General features: G+C 39.5%; 1 protein-coding gene across 5 annotated transcripts in view; it reads right to left on the bottom strand.

Moving 5' to 3' along the window:
• Nucleotides 1-23960, bottom strand: part of LOC126475062 (cytochrome P450 9e2-like) — a 122860-nt gene that overhangs the window by 20306 nt on the left and 78594 nt on the right. For all 5 annotated transcript variants that reach the window (XM_050102621.1, XM_050102617.1, XM_050102616.1 and 2 more), the window contains exons 4-5: nucleotides 10655-10899; nucleotides 8410-8560 (exon numbers count right to left, since the gene is read on the bottom strand). In XM_050102621.1, the coding sequence (XP_049958578.1) occupies nucleotides 8410-8560; nucleotides 10655-10899 (396 nt within the window). The remainder of the gene's footprint in view (nucleotides 1-8409; nucleotides 8561-10654; nucleotides 10900-23960) is intronic.

The raw sequence follows: 23960 nt of genomic DNA, 5'->3' as shown, positions 1-23960 counted from the left end.
GTGGGAATGACCAGCAACAAACTGTCCATTCGCATGAATGGACACAGGCAGACAGTGTTTGTTGGTAATGAGGATCACCCTGTGGCTAAACATGCCTTGGTGCACGGCCAGCACATCTTGGCACAGTGTTACACCGTCCGGGTTATCTGGATACTTCCCACTAACACCAACCTGTCAGAACTCCGTAGATGGGAACTTGCCCTTCAGTACATCCTCCCTCCTTATTATCCGCCAGGCCTCAACCTCCGCTAATTTCAAGTTGCCGCCGCTCATACCTCACCTGTCTTTCAACAACATCTTTGCCTCTTTACTTCCGCCTCGACTGACATCTCTGCCCAAACTCTTTGCCTTTACAAATGTCTGCTTGTATCTGTGTATGTGTGGATGGATATGTGTGTGTGTGCGCGAGTGTATACCCGTCCTTTTTTCCCCCTAAGGTAAGTCTTTCCGCTCCCGGGATTGGAATGACTCCTTACCCTCTCCCTTAAAACCCACATCCTTTCGTCTTTCCCTCTCCTTCCCTCTTTCCTGATGAGGCAACAGTTTGTTATGAAAGCTTGAATTTTGTGTGTATGTTTGTGTTTGTTTGTGTGTCTATCGACGTGCCTGGCTTTTGTTTGGTAAGTCACATCATCTTTGTTTATATACATATATAGAAAACATTGCAGACTTTATTAGGATCTTCAATTGTGTTTCCTTCATGTCTTACAATTACAATTTCAGTTTCTGGTTTCGGAGTGTCTTTGTGAAATTGATTTACAATTCTCCATGAGGTCTTGGCTATATTGTCTGATTGAGCTATTTCACTGCTGTATATCTGTTTTCTTAGATTTGAAAGCTCTTTCTTAAAGATTTTCTTGGCTTTGTTGTACTTGGCCTTAAAAACCTGCAGGTTTGTTGACTTGTGTAACACATCCAGGTCCTGGATGTTTTGCCTGAGTTTTATCATATTTGCTGGAAGTATCCGTCTGTTGGTTTTTGCACTTTGGTTATGGGTGAACACTCTTTGTATTTTCTTAACAGGGCAGCATCTGTCAAAGTGTCTTAGCATAGTATCATAGAATTTGGCCCATTTGTTTTCAGATCCTTCAGTCTGGTAAACCAGATCCCAGTCCTCTATACCTAATTTATTTCTTAGGGCAAGGATGTTACCCTCTTTTAGGATTCTTTTATTTTCAATAACTTTTGTCATTTTTGGGATGCTTGTGTTTACATACTCTACAAGCTGGCATTTGTAGTCTGAGTAGTGAAAATCCATATTCCAGCACCTAACACTGTCTTTAATATGTTTACGCAGTATAACGTAATCAATTCTGCTAGATGGGGACTTTGTTTCCCTGGTATCACTATTTACTACAATTATGAGATTATATGGGTTAAGAGTATCTATTAACCTCATATTACACAAACTGGAAGATTTTGTCTCAATATTCAGATCACCAAGTATAGTTAGGTCACTGGGACCACAACGTCCCACTACTCTACTAAATATGTCTATGAAGCGAACTACATCAGCCTTTGGTGGATGATAAATCCCAATGACTTTATGTTTTCTCATAACCTCTCTACACTCTTTGGTGTGGACTTCAATGCCTGTCACTTCAATCAAGCCTTCTTTGTTGTACTGGTCTACATAGTTTATTTTCTCGTACTCGAGATTCTCACTAATGTAAACTGCCACACCATCACCCTTATGTTGCTGTCTACAATAACTATTTGCTAAGGAGTAGCCCTCTACTTTACAGTAAATAATTTCATCAGATTTTAATCCATGCTCAGTTAGCACTACTATATGAGGTGACTGTTCATTTACAAAAACCTGTAATATATTAAGTTTATTTCTGAGTTACTGTATGTTTAGGTGCATGAGCCTTAGTGGTATTTTTAACTGGTCACTCTGATTATCTTCCTTTAAAATGCACTGAGTTGGGTCACTTACATAAGTTCTGGATCCAGGCATTAAAAGTGTTCCTGTTCTTTGGTGATCTTGCATTTCTCGATCCACTACCAAACCTGGCTTCTGTGTGTCTAGTTGTCAAGGTAGCTGTTGAGGTGCCTTCTTGCTCTGTACAGTCCGAGGAGTTGCCGAACTGCCTGGTGTTGCAGTAACTGGAGTTGTATACTCCACCACATTTGATTGAGTAAGTGATGCTGAAGAGTCTGCAGTTGATGCCACAGCTTCTGTTGTTTTAACTAGCTGGCTTGGCAAGTTGTTTTTATCCAGGCCTGGGAATTAGTTAGTTGCTTTACTTTCCCACAAAAACATGTCACTTTGAACTCTGGGTTTTATTGGTCTTGAGGATCTTCTAGGAGCACAATGTGTTTCTGGACTTTTGAATATCCTGTTGCTGCAAACTGATCTTCCTAGTCCATTGTTCGTTAATCCCAACCTTGGAATTATGCTGGCCTCCATGGAATGCATAAGAAAGTCACAGAAAAAAGCAAGTTCCAGAGTAGGGCTGCTGTGAACACTCATGTAACTCAGTTCATTGTGAATGGCGTAGAAATATACTTGTCAAGGTGAGAGAGAACTGTCTGAAGTGTCTCTTGTGTTTAAAGAGCCATTCTAATATATGTGGTTTACAAAAGAAAAAATTCTCTCATTTAATAATGTACAGAGAAGCAGTCTGTTGTTGAGTTCTCAGTACTCAGCAACACACCAGATAGGTGAAGAAATCAGTTATATGAAGCATACACAGTATAGCTGGATGCTGATTTGGAGAGAGAGAGAGAAAGATTTTTTCAAGGCAAGACACAGGTAAACAGGAAAAGGTGTTCTGACATTAGCAAGCTATCCTCTGGCTAATGTTATGCACTGCCCAGCGAAAACTGTCATGCAAATACCCAGAAAACATTTCAATGTGTAAAGGATTATGAATGTATCATGGGTAGAAAATATCAAACAAGTGAGAAAGACATAATATCGATTTCATTATTAACTACCGCTTACACAATTTGTTCTATACGAGTGCCAGGGTCACTAATGAGACGCTATAAATCACCAGATTTGCACCTGGTGGTCAAAATTGTCCCACTTTCCAAACTACATTAAAATAAATGTGCTTCAATAATTGACAAAAAAAATCATCCGTCAGTCCTAAATACCCTTGCAACACATCACTTCAGCAAAGTGAACATGTCTATATGTCTTTCTTATATTCACATCTCCAGATCTGCACCCAGTCACCAAATTGGAACCGTTATTTTTATTTTATTTATTTATTTATTTTTTTTTTTTCCAGTGTAAATCAGTTCTCCATTAACGCATTAGTGTATCTACCAAGTTTCGCTGCCATTTGACAATCACAGCCCTCACTGGATCTCCTTGAGTAGCTGCACTCTAATTATGTCTACCCAATACATTTATGCAGTTGAGTAATCTCAGTACATGATTCATTTCTATGTCTGCTGCCCTCAGATGAAGAATAAATTAAGAATGCGAATGTTACACATTTAACTTCGATGGGCTCAAAGAGGAAAGATTTCATGAATAATAGCAGCAGGTTGTTCAGTACACGTAAGGCTATGCAAATGAAGGTGCTGCTGACAAAGAGAAATTTTCAAATTGCATGTGGTGAAGAATTCACCATGGGAGTGATGCGTGATGATGATTATTAGGATGATGATGATGATACTGCGGCTTATGTTTCAGCTATCTTGGTGACTGCCTGCAGTGTTTGATGAAAATCTGCTTGTGTTTTAGTGTCATACAATCAGTCTAAGGAAACTACATGACTGCTTTCTAGACCACATGGACAACACTGTTTATTTTGTTATGCTGTTAAATGTTTCAACATGAATGGCATTAAAATTATTCCTATAAGATGTCCTGGCAATGAAAAGGAAAGAGTAACAGTGCCCTGGAAGTCAGCAGGATGAAGTCAACCTATGTAGCTCTCCACAGTAAAACCATATCAAACGAGAAACTGGATGAAGATCTTAGCTTCAGACATCATGAGATGGAAAGGATGACTAACAATCTGATGTTAGATTGGCTGATGGTTGTTTGGAACACAATACTAGGCCATTTGCTTAACAGAAGCAGACTGTTGGTGCTGAATTCTTTCACAGGTCAGCCTATCTAAAAAGTTAAGGATCTGATATCAAAGAATAACACAGATCTAATAATAAATCTGATTTTATTACACAACTTCAAGTAATGGTTGTTGTGAAAAGGCCTTTCAAGACTAACCTGTGACAGTTTTATAGTGAGTGGCTTCTTCAAAAATACCATGCCCTCAATAATGAGGACAGTTAAAGAAACCTTCAATATACATCATTACTGCCTCGAGCAGACTCTCAGGTGAAAGGATTCAGAAAGTTCTGTGAATCTGATGCCAAGGATGACTCAGAAGATGACATAATATGAGAGGAGTGTCAGGAAGGAAGAAATAGCACCAGGATTATAAATGATGGTGATGTGATGATGATGGTTATGATAGAAAGTAAAAAGATGCTGTGAAAATAAAAATGCAGGAAAACCATTCTTTTGTTTACTTCTTGATTCATCTTGCATTTTTGTACAGTGCATGGTGTTCGTCTGACATAAGACTGGCCACACTCTGGGGTATTTAGTGCACCACAGGTGTTTCAAGACCTACTACATCTTTAACTAGTCTCAATGATTGCTAGATTTTCAATGCAGGCTTGCTGACTGGTTTCATTTTGTGTCTCTCAGCAGGGAATTTAACTTGTCCAACACAGAGCCACAGAACAGTAAAAATGCAAACGTCTTTTCCTGCATCTCATCAGTGATCTTAATGTTCTTCTTACTTGAGAACTACTCATTTATTTGGTGTTTGTTGCAACCATTGTTCCTGACGACACTGTGTATGTGACTCAGCTCACAGGGCAGGATATCAGCATTTGATTTTTGCATCATGTACCAACATTTCGATCAATGTATTTCTTTTTGTATTAGCAAACTGTGGACAGTCAATAAAGTGCACAAGTATACAATAAGTAGTGTTAACTTTTTTGCATCAGTAAAATAGTTTATAATTTTGATTAGTCAAAATTTGTTAATGACATACTCAATGAATCCAGCAGTGTGTAACCTAGCTACACTGTCTATAAGCATGGGTCAGCAGGATCACACTGGTAGACACCAGAACCCTATGGAAGCAATGCCACTAGTGGTCTGTGCCTCCAAACATTTGCCATTTAACCATAAGCAGTTGCCCATATAAGCATGCCTACTGCCAGATTAGTTTTTATAGGAGTTTGTCTGGATGTCAGTCATTGCCCATTGTCCACATAACATTCAACCATGCCTGTGTATGGACTCAGATGAAAGTATTATCTACTAGCCACCATCATAATCCTGCTTAGAATTTATTGTGTGGACTCTGATTGTGAAATATCTTTATCTTTTATTCAGGGTTGGCTTATATCTGTGCATATATTTTAACATACAGCCATTGATCTCTAAAACTGATCATCATATGGATGAACATGGTTACACAGTGTCACAGGAAACTATCACCCACTGTTTATGACCCAGATCTATCCTCAGATTTCATGCTGTGAGGATTTCTTGTAAACAGTATTTTGCGTGTGCACATGCGTGTTATGGCACAAATAAAGTCTAGTTTTGGGTGACCCAGGAGTTAAAAATAAAAATGTATCAAGAAGTCTCTTCAAAATAGGGGAGTTGTCTTTTATGTAGGGTTGGTTTATAGCTGGGCATTCATTTTAAGATACAGCCATTGATGTCCAAAACTGATCTTCATGTGGATAAACATGGTTACACAGTGTCTCAGGAAACCATCACATCCAAAAGAAAAATTTTGGGATATTTGGAACTTGAATCCAAAGAGCATGAAGTGGAAAGGGAGGGGAGGGGTTTGGAGAAAAAGATCTTCACTCCATCAGTTGCTGTTCTCCAAGTAGATGGTATAATAGCTGAATGGTTCAAAGAAAACTTGAATCTCATTACAAATAAGTACCCCACTCATACAGTTATAATTGGTGGAGATTTCAATCTACCCTCGATTTGTTGGCGAAAATACGTGTTCAAAGCCGGTGGGGGACAGAAAACATCTTCTGAAATTGTACTAAATGCTTTCTCTGAGAATTACTTTGAACAATTAGTTCATGAGCCCACATAAATTGTAAATGGTTGCAAAAACACACTTGACCTCTTAGCCACAAATAATCCTGATCTAATAGAGAGCATCATGACGAATACAGAGATTAGTGAACACAAAGTCCATGTAGCGAGGCTCAAGACCATATTAACCAAAACCACTAAAAATAAATGCAAAATATATCTACTTAAAACAGCAGATAAAAATTCACTTGATGCCTTCCTAAGGCAGAGTCTCCAGTCCTTCCAAACTAATTATGTAAGTGTAGACCAGATATGGCTCAAATTCAAAGATACAGTATCAACAGCAATAGATACATTCATACCGCATAAGTTAATAAGAGACGGGACTGATTCACCATGGTACACAAACACATCAGAACACTGTTGCAGAAGCAACAAAAAAGCATGCCAAATTCAGAAGAATGCAAAATCCCGAGGACTGGCTAAGTTTCACAGAAGCTCGAAATTTAGTGCAGACATCAGTGCAAGATGCTTTTAATAGTTTCCACAGTGAAACATTGTTTCAAAATATGGTAGAAAACCCAAAGAGCTTCTGGTTGTATGTAATGTACACCAGTGGCAAAAACAGTCCATGTCATCACTGCACAATAGCAATGGAAATGTTACCGATGATGGTGCCACTAAAGCAGAGTTACTAAATAAAGTTTTCCATAATTCCTTCACAAAAGAAGACAAAGTAAATAATCCAGAATTCGAAACCAGAACAGCTCTTAGCATGAGTGACATAAAAGTAGATATCTTAGGTGTTGTGAAACAAATCAAATCACTTAAGAAAGGCAAGTCTTCCGGTCCAGATGGTATACCAACTAGGTTCCTTTCAGAGTATGCAGATACAATAACGCCTTTCTTAGCAATCATATACAACTGCTCACTTGATGAAAGGTCTGTTCCTAAAGACTGGAAAGTAGCACAGGTCACACAAATATTCAAGAAAGGAAATAGGAGTAGCCCAAAGAATTACAGCCCCTTTTACCGACCTCAATTTGCATTAATATTTGGAGCATATACTGTATTCGAACATTATTAATCACCTTGAAGAAAATGACTTATTGATACATAACCAACACGGATTCAGAAAATATTGTTCTTGTGCAACACAGCTAGCTCTTTATTCCCATGAAGTAATGAGTGCTGTCATCAAGGGATTTCAGATCAATTCCATATTCCTAAATTTACCAAAGGATTTTGATACCGTTCCTCACAAGCAACTATTAATCAAACTGCGTGCGTATCTCAGTTGTGTGACTGGATTCATGATTTCCTCTCAGAGAGGTCACAGTTCATAGTGATAGACAGTAAATCATCGAGTAGAACAGAAGTGATATCTGGCATTCTGCAAGGTAGTTTCATAGGATCTCAGCTGTTCCTGATTTACATAAATGATCTAGGTGATAATCTGAGCAGCCCCCTTAGATTGTTTGCATATGATGCTGTAATTTACCGTCTAGAAAAATCATCAGATGATCAATTCCAATTGGAAAATGATGTAGAGAGAATTTCTGAGTGGTGTGAAAAGTGGCAATTGGCTCTAAACAAACAAAGGTGTGAGGTCATCCACATGGGTACTAAAAGAAATCTGATAAATTTTGGGTATACGATAAATTGCACAAATCTAAGGACTATCAATTCGACTAAATACCTAGAATTAAAATTACAAGCAACTTAAATTGGAAAGACCACATAGATAATATTGTGCAGAAGGTGAAACAAAGACTGCGCTTTGTTGGCAGAACACTTAGAAGATGCATCAAACCCACTAAAGAGACAGCCAACATTACACTTGTCCATCCTCTGCTGGAATATTGCTGCATGGTATGGGGTCCTTACCCAGGCAGGACTGACGGAGGACATCGAAAGAGTGCAAGGAAGGCAGCTCATTTTGTGTTATCGTGCAATAGGGGTGAGAGTGTCACTGATATGATACGCGAGTTGGGGTGGCAGTCACTGAAACAAAGGTGGTTTTCTTTGTGGTGAGCTCTATTTACGAAATTTCAATCACCAACTTTCTCTTCCAAATGTGAAAATAATTTATTGACACTCACCTACATATGGAGAAATGATCATCATAATAAAATAAGAGAAATCAGAGCTCAAACGGAAAGATTTACGTGTTCTTTTTTCCCACGTGCCATTTGAGAGTAGAATGGTAGAGAATTAGTATGAAAATGGTTTGATGAACCCTCTGCCAGGCACTTAAGTGTGAATTGCAGAGTAACCATGTAGATGTAGATGAAGCAGAATGTAGAATCATCAAGCCACTGAAAAAATCTATAAATCAAATAATGCTGTTAGCTTACCTGATTCCTGGATACGCTGCTCTTTTATGTCTTCATTTTCCTTCGCAGCAGCATCCAAAACCAATTGCAAGAAGTCATTCCTCCTTGCACTTTCATTATTCTTACGATAATCTTTTGTATCTTGGACCACTTTTGCGAGAAAAGCTATGGACTAAAACAAATAATGGAAATAAACAAAAACTTCAAATAAATAAATTACACAAATACTGATAGTAGAAGTAACTGCAATGTGATTCTGAAGGTCAGTTAAAGAACAAAAACTGGAGAGGCATGACCCCATGTTGCAGTATTTTGCGTAATAGTTTTTCAAATATCTTACTGAGTTCAGTAGAGAAATTGGTCTGAAGGATTTGTGTATCATCAGATCCTTGCCTTGCCCTAAGGCTCAAATAGTTCAGGAACCTAGGAATAGTTTTTTCAGTTTTAAATAAGTGTATTGACAGTACTAGAATTTTGCCTTCTGAAGGTAAATATCAGCCACCATTCTGTCTCTTTGTAATTCTAATTTTCTCAAATGAATTCCACTTTTCATGTAATTCTTTATTTGTTTGTTAAGCACTGCTTTGTAACTATTGACTTGTTCAAATCTTGATTTTTAATACAGAATTCCCATTCCACAGCACAGATCAAAAAATCTCTGATAGCATGTACAAACTCTTTGACTTCTCCATCCAGAGATACATAAAAACATAACAATATGTTGTTAAAGCACTTGCCTGTGAAAGGCAAAACCGTGGAAATTTAAGAATACAATTAAAACTCTCCAGAATGAAATTTTCACTCTGCAGCAGAGTGAGGGCTGATACAAAACTTCCTGGCAGATTAAAACTGTGTGCCAGACTGAGACTCAAACTTGAGACCTATGCCTTTCATGAGTTCGAGTCTTGATCCAGCACACAGTATTAATCTGCCAGGAAGTTTCATAATTGAAAGTCTCTATGAAATTGTTAATATATTTGCTGAAAATAGTTCAGTGCAGTAGGATGCACTTTATTTTCCTTCTGATGAATTTCTCTTCACCTTCTTGCTGGATTATTTGTGCCCCACTTCCTACCTGCCCTCAGTTTCTTAGCTTTGTTCACTTTCTCTTCTGTTTCATTTAATACATGCCTGCAAGAATTTTTACTTGTAAAAGTGAAATCCCACCCCTGGTTACTGGGTACAAGGACATATTTGCCAGAAATTATAAAGAGTTCACTCAATCATCATGTTCTGTAGGTCATATCATATAGAGGAACCTTTATGGATGTGGAAGGGATGTTCAGTACTTGATAACAAAATTCAACACCTATTAGAAATTGTGTTAATAAGACAATCATAAGGAATTTTAATACTTTGCCGGCCACTGTGGCCGAGCGGATCTAGGCGCTTCAGTCCAGAACCGCGCTGCTGCTATGGTCACAGGTTTGAATCCTGCCTCGGGCATGGATGTGTGTGATGTCCTTAGGTTTAAGTAGTTCTAAATCTAGGGGACCGATGACCTCAGATGTTAAGTCCCATAGTGCTTAGAGTCATTTGAACCATTTTTTTACTACTTTGAGAAAAGCTGCTGCTTCTTCAGTTATATCAAATAGTTAATGTTTCTATTGACAACCATAGCAGAATGGCTGATAAGTACTGACCGTCAGGGGGCAAATTCCAGTACTGCTGATAGACACACATAAAAGTGAAAACACTAATCCTAGCTTTTGTAACTATTAACTATAGCTTTATGGAAGAAAGATGGATATGTTGGTTAAGGTCAGAAAGGAGCAGCAGGTCTTTCAGTCACCACAATCTCAGGGACCCACCTGTTGTAAAGGACAAGGAGAAACTAAGATCCTTGAGGATCTCACCATGTCACCTGAGTGACTTCCCACTTCTTTACAGTCTGCCCCAGTAACAGTAATTAATGAGAACTTGGCTATTTATTGCACCATAAATTAGTGTCATCATAATAGTGATTTCATGTTTCCCATCTTCTCATTACATATTATCAATGCTAAAGATGGATTCCTACAAGAAAAATTTATGTCTAGAGACTGTTTGATTTTAATAACATAGATCAACTTCTTCTGGGTATGCATCACATCCCCAATAATTTAGAGGAAAGACATACTCCTGTCTGGCTGAACAGTGCTATTGTAAATGATTAATTCATTTTCAAACTTCTATATTTTCCAAAGTATTACAAGTACAAATACGATTTCTATAAACTTTTCAAAGTGAGGCAGATTGATAATGCTGATACATTGTTTTTCTTTACCTTTTCATTGAAGAAGGACACTGGTAGGTACTTCAGCAGTGGTGGGAAAATAAAAAGTACAGCAAGTATGATAACTCTGTCCAAAACAGAAATGTCATTGAATTCTGAAGCTGTTTTCACAAACTCATCATTTGGGTCCTTCAGCGAGTCACACTGCACACCAAATGCACAAGTTGCAATAACGTCCATTGTGAACCTTCCAAAGAGATCTTTCATTTCAAACTCATTGTTATTATCTGTAACATCTGAAATATAAATGAAGACAAATACTAATAATATGAATGAGGAGACTCATATTTCAATAATACGTATTTTATACTACCTAGTGTGTGCTAATACTTACATTATTGATGTGACTGCAAATACTACACTAGCACTCATTAGACTCTGCTATATCAACAGATTATTTTTCTATACTGAAATGTAATACAGTTGCAGTCCCAGATTTAGCTACACACACAATGATCAAAGCCTTCCCTTGTTTACAAACTTTATTTATAGTTGCTATATGTAAGATTTAGATATGAAACTAGTGCCATTTGAAAAGTAAACACATTTTTTTCTACTTTTTTTCTGTTCAGTTACAGTTTCAATGCTGAAAAAACCTTATAACTTTGTAAAGGGAAACAAATTAACTGTATCCTCTCATATCACGAAATACAGTCACTAACAACAATGCAAAAGAAATTTTAGATACCTCCTGATGATTTATTTGCACTCAGGAACAGTAACACAAATTCAGAAATGTAAGACTTGTCAGTGACTTAACACGAAGTGGCCAACCATCAACTTCAGCTGAAAGCATGCAAGTTGTATGTCTTGTGTGAAGTTCCAAGATATCAGTTTGTAAGGCCTCATGTGAATTCCAGGTTCCATAACTTCTGTACATGGTCTTGTAGGCATCTATTTAAACATTTTTGCACATTAACCAAAGAATTTCCATTTGTTTGCTAATGAAAGTTGTTGTCAACAATTCATTACGAGAGAGTAGTAGGGGTACAAACAAATATGAGGGCTGTATTGTTTCTTCCTCCAATAAGGTCAGAAATTAAAACAAGTGTGAACAACACAAAAGTTTCAACAGGGTTTAGCTGCTAACTGTTTGCAACGTAAAGGGGAAATCAATACAAACAGTCTGATAGAGGACAGTCATGGTCTATTGAGCCAGGACGAAACCTCAGATGGGCCTACAAAAGCCACATAAGTCACAACACATGTGCACCACATAATATTTTAAGTCACAGAAAGGCACAACAAAAAGACTGTTGGAAAGTTAGCTTTCAGCCTACAAGACCATTGTCAGAAATAGACAAAACACACACACACACACACACACACACACACACACACACACACACACACGCACACACAGCTGCCAGAGACTGTGGTCACGTTTGTATGTGTTGCATTTGTGTGTGTGTGTGTGTGTGTGTGTGTGTGTGTGTGTGTGTGTGTGTGTGTGTGTGTTGTTTTGTCTATTTTGAGAAAGGCCTTGTAAGCCAGAAGCTAACTTTCTGACAGTATTTTTGTTGTGCCTTTCTGCAACTCAGCATCTCTGCTTTCTGGCAAGTAGCGACTGTCCTTTTCATTATATTGTTACATCCCATCTGGATGTTCCATTATTTGACATAATATTTTGAATGCTCTCTCACCTTCTTACACCATTGCCTTAGTCAGTCTTAGCTGCTTGAATCAAATTCCTTTTTTCTTTGCTAAAATAATTAAACACATCTTACTCCTGCACTTACAAACTGTAAATTGACATTTGCGCAAATTTTACCTCAATATTTTGTGCATTTTAACAGCTTAACCTTTATAAATACAGTTGTCTCATGGTACGAAAGGCAGAGGAACAAAATAATTTTTTTTGTTAATTTTACACTCTTAAAATTCACAAAATTTTGAGGTAAGACTTACGCAAATGTCAAGCTCATAATTTTAAGTATAAGAACAAGGTGTGTTTAATATGTAATAATGAATTTAGTGAGAAAAAAATGAATTATTGTTTACATTCAGTATACACATGTATTGTGTAACAGCTTCCCTATCTCCTCTGCAAAAAGACTAGATTTGTCTGTCAAGCAAGCTGTCATGGGCCAAGCCTTTCCCCATTTGAAGCGTCATTTCATCAGCCCAGTCACTTAATCTCAGAAAAATTTGTTAGTCATAACACTATCCATTATATCCATTAAAATCACTGAAGAAGTTGTTAAGCTGGTGCAGTAGCATGTGGTAATGCAATGTGATGCAATAGATTTACAACTAATAACAGCATCCCTCTTTGTTTCAACCACAAATTAAAACCTCGATAACAAGAACAGCATGGCACTGGATGATCAGCAGGCCAGCCAGTTGCCTGTATAGTCCCATTTTCCTGTCTAGCCACCCATCTAGGCAGCTTCCTCGAACGCTACAAAGTGTAGTCAGATAGGGAAGTGATAACTGGAGTGAACATCAGTGACCAACTGAGCATTAAGTGCAAGGGTTGCAAAACACAAGGATAGATCAACTGTGGAATTCAGCCCTGTATCAGAGTTGACGTTGTAATGTTACTGACCTGTTCCCTGCAATCGGTAGCTGCTTTTCATTGTGTCACTCCTCATGCAATTATTTGGTTTAATTACAATATTATTAAATGAAGACCACAACATTGTAGAAGTTCATTTGAAATCTTTTCACATTTATTGACACAAGAAATACAGGGTGATTCAAAAAGAATACCACAACTTTAAAAATGTGTATTTAATGAAAGAAACATAATATAACCTTCTGTTATACATCATTACAAAGAGTATTTAAAAAGGTTTTTTTTCACTCAAAAACAAGTTCAGAGATGTTCAATATGGCCCCCTCCAGACACTCGAGCAATATCAACCCGATACTCCAACTCATTCCACACTCTCTGTAGCATATCAGGCGTAACAGTTTGGATAGCTGCTGTTATTTCTTGTTTCAAATCATCAATGGTGGCTGGGAGAGGTGGCCGAAACACCATATCCTTAACATACCCCCATAAGAAAAAATCGCAGGGGGTAAGATCAGGGCTTCTTGGAGGCCAGTGATGAAGTGCTCTGTCACAGGCTGCCTGGCGGCCGATCCATCGCCTCGGGTAGTTGACGTTCAGGTTTCATAACTAACCTTTTGTGTAGGACTCTCCATACAGTTGATTGTGGAATTTGCAGCTCTCTGCTAGCTCTGCGAGTCGATTTTCCTGGGCTGCGAACAAATGCTTGCTGGATGCGTGCTACATTTTCATCACTCGTTCACGGCCGTCCAGAACTTTTCCCTTTGCACAAACACCAATTCTCTGTAAACTGTTTATACCAACATTTAATACACCACCTATCAGGAGGTTTAACACCATACTTCGTTCAAAATGCACGCTGAACAACTGTCGTCAATTCACTTCTGCCGTACTCAATAACACAAAAAGCTTTCTGTTGAGCGGTCGCCATCTTAGCATCAACTGACGCTGACGCCTAGTCAACAGCGCCTCAAGCAAACAAATGTACAACTAAATGAATCTTTATAGCTCCCTTAATTCGCCGACAGATAGTGCTTAGCTCTGCCTTTTGTCGTTGCAGAGTTTTAAATTCCTAAAGTTGTGGTATTCTTTTTGAATCACCCTGTATTGTGATGATCAGCTTGTATATATTGGTTTATATAGTTCACATATCAATGTCAGTACATCACCTACACTATCATAATTACAATACATTATTTATTTATTTATTTCTGATTAACAACATGAAATTTACAATTTGATAACTAACCACAGAGTGAATCACAACATAACTGTACATTTAGGCTGATAGCTATACACATTAACATGAAACTCACGACATAATGCTGCTGTGAATGGGTGTGTTGGGAAGCCTACAGAGTATCATGTACCAGAGATACCAAAAGCACCTCAAGTACTATCCTCTCCTGTGGATACTGACCCTGTATACTGAATTACAGGATCTATCACTACTTGTCTGCTTCTGTGAGCAGTATGTCAATGGTAGGTCTAGGTGTAACTCAACAATGGAAAATCCAGGACGGAATGTAACAATATTATGAAAAAGATAGCTGCTACTCACCGTGTAGCAGAGATGCTGAGTCATAGATAAAAATACTATCAGAAAGTAAGGTTTCGGCCAACGAGGCCTTTATCAGGGGAGGAGGGTTAACGGAATAGGAGAAAAGTAGAAAGACTGGGGGTATATTGGTGCAATAGAGGGCTGTGTAGTGCTGGAACAGGAATAGGGAAGGGGCTAGATGGGTAAGGACAATGACTAATGAAGTTGTTGGTTGGTTGATTTGGAGGAGGGGACCAAACAGCAAAGTCGTCAGTCACACAGGATGAGGAAAGGATGGGGAAGGAAATTGTCTGTGTCCTTTCAAAGGAACCATCCTGGCATTTGCCTGAAGCACTTTAGGGAAATCACGGAAAACCTAAATCAGGAAGGACAGACGTGGGATTGAACCATCATCCTCCTGAAAGCGGATCCAGTGGACTAACGAAGGTTGAGGCCTGGAGGGTTTTGGGAATGTAGGACATATTGCAGGGAGAGTTCCCATCTGCACAATTCAGAAAAGCTGGTATTGGTGGGAAGAACCCAGATGGTACAGACTGTGAAGCAGTAATTGAAATGAAGAATGTTGTGTTGGGCAGTGTGCTCAGCAACAGGGTTGTCCAGCTGATTCTTGGCCATGGTTTGTCAGTGGCCATTCATGCAGATAGAAAACTTTTTGTTTGTCATGCCGACATAGAATGCAGCACAGTGGTTACAGCTTAGCTTGTAAATCATATAATTGGTTTCACAGGTAGCCCTGCCTTTGATGGGATAGGTGATACTTGTGACCGGACTGGAGTTGGTGAGAGGATGTAAGGGACAGGTCTTGGATCTGGGTCTGTTACAGTGATATGGGCCATGAGGCATGGGGTTGAGAACAGGAGTTGTGTAGGGATGGACAAGGACATTGTTTAGATTCAGTGGGTGGCAGAATACCACTGTGGGAGGGGTAGGAATGATAGTGGGCAGCACATTCCTCATTTCAGGGGATGACAAGCGGTAGTCAGAATTCTGGCAGAGAATGTGTTCAGTTGCTCCTGTCCTGGATGGTACTGAGTCATGAGAGGAATGCTCTCTGTGGCCAGACAATGGGAGTTTGGGAGGTGCTGCGTGACTGGAGAGATAAGGCACAGGAGATCTGTTTTTGTACAAGGCTGGGAAGGTAATTATAGTCTGTGCAGGCCTCAGTGGGACCCTCAGTATATTTTGAGTGGGACCCCTTGTGACAGCAGATGTGATGGTTACAGGTGGCTAGGCAGTATGAAAGAGACTTCTTGGTATGGAATGGATGGCCGCTGTCAAAGTGAGGTATTGCTGGTGGTTGGTAGGTTTTATATGGATGGATGTACTGATTACTGATATAGGCATCTTTGAGCTGGAGGTCAACATTTTTGAGCTGGAGGTCAACATTGAGGACGGTGGGTTGTTGGGTTGAGTAGGACCAGGTGAAGCAAATGAGGGAGAAGGTGTTGAGGTTCTGGAGTAGTGTGGACAGGGTGTCCCCACGCTTGATTCAGACCATGAAGGTGTCAGTAATGAATCTGTACCAGATGAGGGTTTGGGATTCTGGGTGTAAAGGAAGGATTCCTCTAGATGACCCATGAATAGGTTGGGACAGGAAGGTGCCATGTGAGTGCCCCTAGGCGTACACTGTATTTGTTTGTAGGTAATGCCTTCAAAGGAGAAGTAATTGTGGGTGAGGATACAGCTGGTCATGGCAACTACAAAGGAGGTTATAGATTTGGAATCTGCTGGGTGTTGGGAAAGGTAGTGTTCAATCATGGTAAGGCCATGGCCATTAGGAACGCTAGTGTAAATGGAGGTGGCATCAATAGTGATGAGCAGGGCACCATGTGGTAAAGGAAGAGGACTATGGAGAGTTGGTGGAGGAAATGGTTGCGTCTTTTGTATAGGAGGGTAGGTTGTGGGTAATTTGCTGAAGTGTTGGTCTATGAGAGCAGAGATTCTCTCAGTGGGGATACAGTGACCAATCACGATGGGGCTTCCTAGGTGGTTGGGTTTATGGACTTCAGGAAGCATGTAGAAGGTAGGAGTGCAGGGAGTGATAGGGGTCAGGAGAGATATGGATTGTGGGGAGAGGTTCTGGGATGGGCCTAAGGATTTGAGGAGAGACGAGATATCCTGCACGATTTCTGCAGTGGGGTTACTGCGGCAGGGTTTGAATGTGACAACTTACATAGTACTTTTGCCAGGACTGTTCCCACAAGCAGCAGTTTACTGTCCCCCACTCCTACCCTGCTATCCCTCCCCTTCCCCACCCCAGCCCAGCCTCCTCCGTATCCCCAACACCCAGTTCCTTCTCCCATCATGTGCTGTTGCTCACAGTGTGGCCTCAGCAGCCAGAGACTGCAGTCATGTGTGTGTGTAAGTTGCATTTGTGTGAGTGTTTATGTGTATGTTGTCTATCTCTGATGAAGGCCTTGTTGGCCAAAAACTCACTTTCTGATAGTCTTTTTGTTGTGCCTATCTGTGACTCAGCATCTTCATTATATGGTAGGTCTAGGCATCCTGTACAGGAAGGATTGGAGACAGGAACAACTCACAATGTTATGCGCACCCCTCAAACCAACAAGCTCAAGGTGCCATCTTATACTGAAACCAAATCAGAGCCAGTGAGACTCACTTTACCTGTTGGGACATTTGTTGAGCCCCTGTCAAGGGGAAACATTTGAAACTTGTTGTAAATAATGGTAACTGTTAGGAAAATGGCAGAAACTTATGGGAAGGAACACCATGTGCACTCAGTTGTATGCCTGGGGGCCTCATTCAGCATGTGGAACAGGCTATTCTGGCAGCTACTGAAGGAACAGGACGTAACCAACTGCAACTGGCACACACTGGGACAAATGATGCCTCTTGTCTACACTCTGAAGCCATGACTGGACCATTCCAGTAATTGGAAGTGAAGGTTGAGAATACCAGCCTTGCTCATAGTTTCAAAGAATCTCAAAACGTATAACACTGCCCCAGAAGAGATCGTTCCCCCCCCCCCCCCCTCCCGCTCAGGAGCTGAGTCAAGTGGAAGGGTTGAACCAAAGACTGCAGAGGCCCTGTGAAAAGTTGGTCTGCAAGTTCCTGGACTTGCACCGTAGTGTTGAGAACTGTAGGGTTCTCCTAAATAGGTCTGGTGTGCAATACACATCATAAGCTGCTACCCATGTTGATGACAGCATGTGGTGTGCACACAAGGGTTTTTTAGAATAGGTGATTTTCCATCCAGTCCAGACAATGACAGCTGCAGGAGACCTGCAAGTATCTATATTATTAAGTGACTATCCCAGAATCCAGTACTCTTCGAGAGACAAGAAAAATTTCATTTTCAACATTTCACATAAGTATTGACAAAATTTAAAATTTTAAAATTCTGTTGTAATCTACTCATTAAGAGATATAATCATGTTAAAAGTTTAACACAATAAGACAAGTAAGTGTTACAGGTAGAAAGTGCGTACACATTATATGATGAATGGAAAAAAAAAATTATTGCTTATTACATTCACGCAGTAAAACTTCAGCATCAGCCAAGACATTTTAATTTATTACTTCTATTCACAACACAGTCTGCAGACAGTATCCACATATACCACTGAAAGTATCTGAAAAATTATATCACTGTATGACACATAGTTCAAGATATATGACATCAGACATTTTTATGTGTGATAAACTAGCTTCTGCTTAAAACGGTGTGCAAATTACCCAGACTATATTCATTCAGTGTTTCATAACGAGAGCCCTAAGTGATTGCCAAAAAAACTTTAAACATAATTTCAATATTTTTCTAAGCTTTTTCTCATTTACATGCTGAATGTCAAATATTTATTAGCAATTCCATTTTACTGTAATGTGTTCACACAGCTTGGCAATCTCCTGACAATGATCGGGGAAGTGAGTATTTCTGACAATGTTCCATGTCCATGAGAATCATCTCACTTTTGGGTCTATAGAACGAAAACTAAACCTGATCTAACATGTTAACTCAGTTGTAAAATAATCAAAAGTTTAAAGATGTTTTATACATGGGAGTTTGTTTCTTTAAAAAATAAGGGGTTTACTTGTCAGTGTAAGATCCACAGAAATGCCTCCCTCTGGCCAGAGCATCAAAATCCTAGTGGTTAACAGCCAAACCATTCACAACAAAGTAACAAAGTTTGAAGCACTCCTAAAAGCAATGAAGCTTACGTAATACTAGGTACAGAAACTTGATTAAAACCCAAAGTTGACAGCAGTGAAATTTTAGGGGAAAATTTAAACATATATAGAAAGGATGGGAAAATGGAGGAGGCATATTTAACCAGTAGATAAGAAACTTAAATCCGCCAAGTTAAAAATTGAAGTTGCATGCAAGATTGCTTGGGCAAGATTTAGTATTACAAGTGGGCATAAAATTATAAATGGATCCTTCTGTTGACCATCAGACTCACCTAATGTAACCAAAAACTCTAGACAAAACCTCAGTTTGTGAGTGCATAAGTTCCCCAGTCATATTGTAATCATAGGTGGAGACTTTAATCATCCAACAATCAATTACAAAAATTTAATTTTTGTTAGTGGTGGGCATGACAAGACATCCTGTGGAACATTACTAAATACCTTCTCTGAAAACTGCCAATGACAGATGGTTCAGATCACCAATAATGACAGAAATATGTACATTAGATCTAATGGCAACAAATAAAATTCCCTTTTTAGAGGAGATCCACACTGAAACTGGTATTAGTAACCATGAGGCAGTTGCAGCAAGAACATTTACCATTACATAAAGGGCAACTAAAACAAGTAGAAATATTTATATGCTTAGTAAACTAGATAAAGAAGCAGTAGTGTCATATAGCAGTGAGGAACTTGAAACTTTTGGCTCAGCACAGGAGCATGTAGAGGAACTATGGCTCAAGTTTAAAAAAACAGTTGACATGATGGGAACGACCCTCCATAGTTACAAAACGAAGCATAGGGCTACAAATAGAGAGATGTTGAATGAAACATATTTGGCTACCAAGCATGCGATGTACGAAGCCTCCAATGATTACCATAGCAGAGTATCATCAGAAGATCTTTCACAAAACCCAATGCAATTCTTGTCATGTTAGTGGCACCAAAGTTAGAGTCCAGACATTCATGGATGAGACAGGAACTGAAACTAAGGGTAGCAAAGCAAAGGCAGAAATGTTTAACTTCATTTTCAAGTGTTCCTTTACAATGGAAAAACCCAGGAGTGTTGCCCCCAATTTAACTCTTGTGCCACTAAAAAGATGACTGAAATAGGTATTACTGTCAGTGGTGTTGAGAAACAGCTCAAACTGTTAAAATTAACAAAGCTCCAGGGTCTGACAGAATCCCTATCAGATTCTATACTGAATTTGCAGCAGAATTAGCCCCTCTCTTAACTACAATCTTGCATAGATCCCTCAAACAAAAAACTGTACCCAGTAGCTGGAAGAAAGCACAGGTCTAATCCATCTTCAAGAATGGTAACAGAAGTGACCCACAAAGTTACTGTCCAATATCACTAACATCCATTTGTTGTAGAATCATAGAACGTATTCTGAACTCAAATGCAATGAGATATCTCAAACAGAATGACCTCCTCCATACATCATGTGAAACCCAACCCGCACTTTTCAGGCTCAGCCCCTGCACATCTGGCCACCATACCTGCTGATATACTTCATGGGTGAGATATGCCCCAGCCTTACCTCAGGAGGTTGTTTGTCAACTGAAGAGTCATGGACCTGTTTACACCCAAGCCTCCTGCAGCTCCCACAGTGTCTGGAGACACAAGCGTCACTGATATGTGGCACAAGGTCATAGTAAGCAGCACTGCTGCCACAGGCACCTACTTGAGTCTACGTGGCCACATGTCCATGTGACACTGCACCTGTAATCATCCACTAAAGGGTACTTATGTTGCTGATCAACTAATTGATGGACAGTTCAGCTCTGGGCCCCAGATCAACTGCCAGCAACATCCTCACACCTATGCAATGGACCACAACACTTGCTGCAGCCACTACTGATAGGACAGTTCCGTCTCGCACCTTCGCCAGGATCACAGCTGCTCCAGAAAGCTATGCTTCACTGTCCCTGCCCTTTTGATTGTCTATGAGCCCATGGCCTCTTGGGACCCACATTCACAGCAGCTCCTTGCCCATCAGTATTAATGACAATTGTGGGATTCATCATACTGAGCAGCTGCTATGCACCATCATAGGAGGGCATTGTGGTTGTACTTATTTCTACACATGGCTTGTCATCATCCTCGTTCTCTAAAGCAGTACTGAGTTAATTTATGGTGAATAAACAAACAGCTGCTACTCCAATAAATGGATAAAATTGTTGTCTTAGTACACAACTGGCCAAGGACACTTCAGTCTCAAGTGAAATGTGTGACAGAATTGATGATTTTTTCATAGAGAGGACACAAAATGTTATCTTGCTTAGATGGAGAGTCATCGACAGATGTTGAAGTAACTTCGGGTGCGCCCCATCAAAATGTGTTGGAACCCTCACTGTTCATGTTGTATATTAATAACTTTGTGGCCAATACTACTAGTAACCCCAGATTTTTCACATATGATGCAGTTATCTACAATGAAGTAATGTCTGAAGAAAATTCACAAATATTCAGTATGATGTTGATAAGATTTCAAAGCTGAGCCAAGACTGACAACTTGCTTTAAATGTCCAGAAATGTAAAATTGTTCACTTCACAAAATGAAAAAAAAGTGTACTGATCCTGTGGCTATGATATCAATGAGTCACGGTTGGAATTAGTTAATTCATACAAATACATGCGTGTAAAAATTTGCAGCAATCTGAAATGGAATGATCACAAAGTCTCAGTTGTAACTAAAGTAGGTGGCAGACAGCAGTTCACTGGTAGAATTCTAGGAAAATGCTACCAGTCTACAACAGGGACTGAACACAAAAAGTTATGCGAGCCATCCTAGAATATTGCTCAAGGGTGTGGAAGATGTTCCATATATGAGTAACAGGGGTACTGAATGAAAGTAAATAAGGGCAGCATGAATGGTCATAGGTTTGTTTGACGAATAGGAAAGTTTCATGAAGACGCTGAAAGGACTGAACTGGCAGACGCTTGAAGATAGATGCAAACTATCCCATGAAAACCTACTCAGAAATTTTCTAGAACCCGTTTTAAATGATAAATCTAGGAATATTATTTTAAGCCCTTATGTATCACTCTCATAGAGATTGCAAAGACAAGATTAGACTGATTACAGTGTGCACAAAGGCATTCAATCAATCATTCTTCCCGCACGCCACATGTCAATGACATGGTAAAAGACCGTAATAACAGATATAATGGGATGTACTCTCTGCCATGCACTTCACAATGTTTTGTAGAGTTTGGATGTAGATGTTGATGTTGATGTTGATGTTGTGAATGACTGCCACACACTTATTGATGGATTGAGCTGCAAACTGCTTATTGATGTGCATAGTAATAAAAATTAAAATATGTTATTATATTTTAACTTTTAACAGGAGAGAGAGCAAAATCAGCAGATACAAATACACAGTCTATTAACATTAATGCGACCACTGTCTATGTCTTAGGCCGGTATTACACTATCAAATTTCTTTGTCAAAAATCTTTGATGGTGTAATAGGGAACTTTGTCATATGTTGTCCAATATTTGATCAAATCTAGAGCCTCGCTGTAGATTTGATCAAAGAAGTCGCTTGTCTTCTGTTCACTGCAATGTGACCTGTTACCACGTGGAACACTACCATCGCTGCAGCATTCTCTCATCTGTAGTGTTTTTATAAACATTGCCGGTAAATACAATTGGTGTGTGCCGACAACTACAAAATTAATAGAGATGTATGAAGCTGATGAGGCACTTTACAACGTGAGGCACCCTGAATACAAAAATAGATTAAGACGATTGGAGACCAGACCTGACCTGACCTGACCTGACCTGACCTGACCTAACCTAACCTAACCTAACCTAACCTAACCTAACCCAACCCTCTCCTGTAGCAAGGAATTGGAGTGTTACAGTGAGCCTGTCTTCTGCAGATGTAGCAGTTCTTAAGTGAATATTGTGCTTTGTGATATGAGGATACACTTCACTGAGCACATACAGAAATGTATGCTCATCCATTCTTAAGTAATTGATGTACGACTTGATGCCCTCCACTACAAGCTCACATAACAAGTTTTGTTGAATGCTTCCATTGTGTCGTCGTAAAACCCACGGCTTCACACAGGTATGTTTCCTTTTTCCCCCTGCTTCTCTTCCGCAGATGCACAGAGTGCAATTGTGGTACATGCAACTGCTGCGGTTAATAACAAGCAAGTTATTGTTGTCAGCTATCTTGAACTTTGACGAAAAATATGATGACAGTGTAATACCCCTTCTAGCACTATGTTAAAGATCTTTGTCTAATATACTTGACGGAATATTTGATCATATCTTTGATCAAATCTTTGACAAAGAAATTTGATAGTGTAATACCGGTGTTATCAACATGCAATAACCATTCACACTTGGCTGGTGGCAGCATTAGCAGTGGAGGATATATTACAGCTTTTTGGGGGAAGTGGAAAACAGTGCAAACGCAGTCATATTGTGGAAAGGAAGTGATTTATAAGACATCCTAAAGGGTACAATCATTAACTTTTGGGCCAAGGTTTGAAGCATTTTCAAAATGGCTTAATTTCTGAACTGTTTCTGTGCCATCATGGTTAAAGTATGCTGTTCATAGCAAAATGGCAATAGAAACTGCAGCCAAGACAACTGTGGTGCTCCAGGGACCATAGAGTACAGTGATGAAAAATGATTGTGGAGGAGTGTACAGGTGAACAGATGTGCAGCTGTTGAACACCTGACTGCCCAGATTACCAAGGGGCTAGCAACAGTGTCTTCTCAACGACCATTTAGTGAATGTTGCTGCTTATGGGCCTCTGCAACAGGCACCTGGTTCATGCACTCAAGCAGACTGCTGTTCATTGGTAACAAAGGCTGTAATTTGCATGACAGTACTGCAACTGGATGTCCACTACATGGTGAAAGGTAGCCTTTTAAGGTGAATCATGTTTTCTGCTTCATCGCACAGATGTGTATTGACATGTATGGTATGAAATGTCTGAAAGTAAACAAGGTGGGAATAGTGTGGGGAATTTTTTCATGGCATTCTCTGGGTGATACCATCATTCTGGAAGGCACAGTGAATCAACAGAAGTACGCATCTAT

Source organism: Schistocerca serialis, chromosome 4 (assembly GCF_023864345.2).
Source record: "Schistocerca serialis cubense isolate TAMUIC-IGC-003099 chromosome 4, iqSchSeri2.2, whole genome shotgun sequence".
Lineage (NCBI taxonomy): Eukaryota > Metazoa > Arthropoda > Insecta > Orthoptera > Acrididae > Schistocerca > Schistocerca serialis.
This window is presented reverse-complemented; position numbering and strand designations above follow the sequence as displayed.